General features: G+C 31.1%; 1 protein-coding gene across 1 annotated transcript in view; it reads right to left on the reverse strand.

The window, feature by feature from the left end:
• Nucleotides 1-503: 503 nt before the first annotated feature.
• The window catches only part of ANGPTL5 (angiopoietin-like 5), a 17,574-nt gene continuing 16,901 nt past the window's right edge, over nucleotides 504-1,176 (reverse strand). Inside the window, exon 5 of the mRNA XM_012659105.1 lies at nucleotides 504-1,079. Coding sequence (XP_012514559.1) covers nucleotides 751-1,079 — 329 coding nt within the window. The 3' untranslated portion in view covers nucleotides 504-750. The remainder of the gene's footprint in view (nucleotides 1,080-1,176) is intronic.

Raw genomic sequence — 1,176 nt, forward strand, 5'->3', positions numbered from 1 at the left:
CAGATTGTGCCTAGAGTACATGTGGACCAAGGATTCATCATTCTTTCTCCACCAGCTTTCATGTGAAGTTCATACCATTGCTATTGGTTTAAAAAGAGTCAAGACACAGATGTGTTTTAGAATGCAACTGATCAGGATATAAATGTACAGTAAATTTCTTACAAATGAGAACAAAATTATTAACCATGATAAAACATGAAAACAGGAAGAACTTTATTTTGGCAGCAAACTCTTATTACCTGTAAAATACTGTAGCATCACCTAGAAATAGTAACTTTTTTAAACACTGTGTAGTTTATATATTAATCTGCATAAAAGTTATTTCTTGTAATTATCTTCAATAGAAATTATCTATAGATTATATAATTAATCATATAAAGTAAATATAGAAATAAATAAAATACTCTCCTCAATTTTCCTGATGACTTACTATGGTTTATATGTTTCAAAGATAAGGTAAAATCCTGTGAAATCACTATAGATTTCAGGAAGACAAGTTGTAATTCACTTAAGACAAATTTTATTATCTATCGTTAATATAGTTAGTAGTAAAAATGAACAAGCCATGTTTTCTTTTATAAAATGCCATGAAATTGAAGTTTTCTAATTAAACCCATAACATCTAAATGCCATCTACAGTTAAACTTTGGCTAACATGTTTGAAACACTAAGTAGAAAGAGAAACTATATAAAATCTTTAATATATTATCAAAAATAATTGTGGAAATTGCATTACAATTTAAAATAAGATTATTTAAAATATGGATTGTAAATTCTTCTAATTTTCATTGAAACAGATTTAATCTTGACAGGTGAGTTGTTTTTGGTCCATGTACCCCATTGAATTCCAGTTGCAAGCAATTTTCCAGGGAAGTGATGAATGCCATTTAGATTTGCTAGACCGCACTGGTTGAACCACCATCCAGTGTTGTTATTGAGGTGACTGCAGCTCTTAGTGGAGTGACCATTGACCAGGCATGCAGGGTGACACCCATCATTATCAACATCCGATGTGCTGAAAGGCATTCCATTTTGATTATCTTCTTTTCCGAGGCCCCGGAATGCATCACCTGGGTAAAATATATATATTTTTTAATGACTGAATTTAAAGGCAATTTCCATTATTTTTTTTTTTTTTTCCTTTGAGACAGAGTCTGGCTCTGTTGCCCTGGCTAG

This window comes from Propithecus coquereli, unplaced genomic scaffold (genome assembly GCF_000956105.1).
Source record: "Propithecus coquereli isolate 6110/MARCELLA unplaced genomic scaffold, Pcoq_1.0 Scaffold6, whole genome shotgun sequence".
Classification (NCBI taxonomy): Eukaryota; Metazoa; Chordata; class Mammalia; order Primates; family Indriidae; genus Propithecus; species Propithecus coquereli.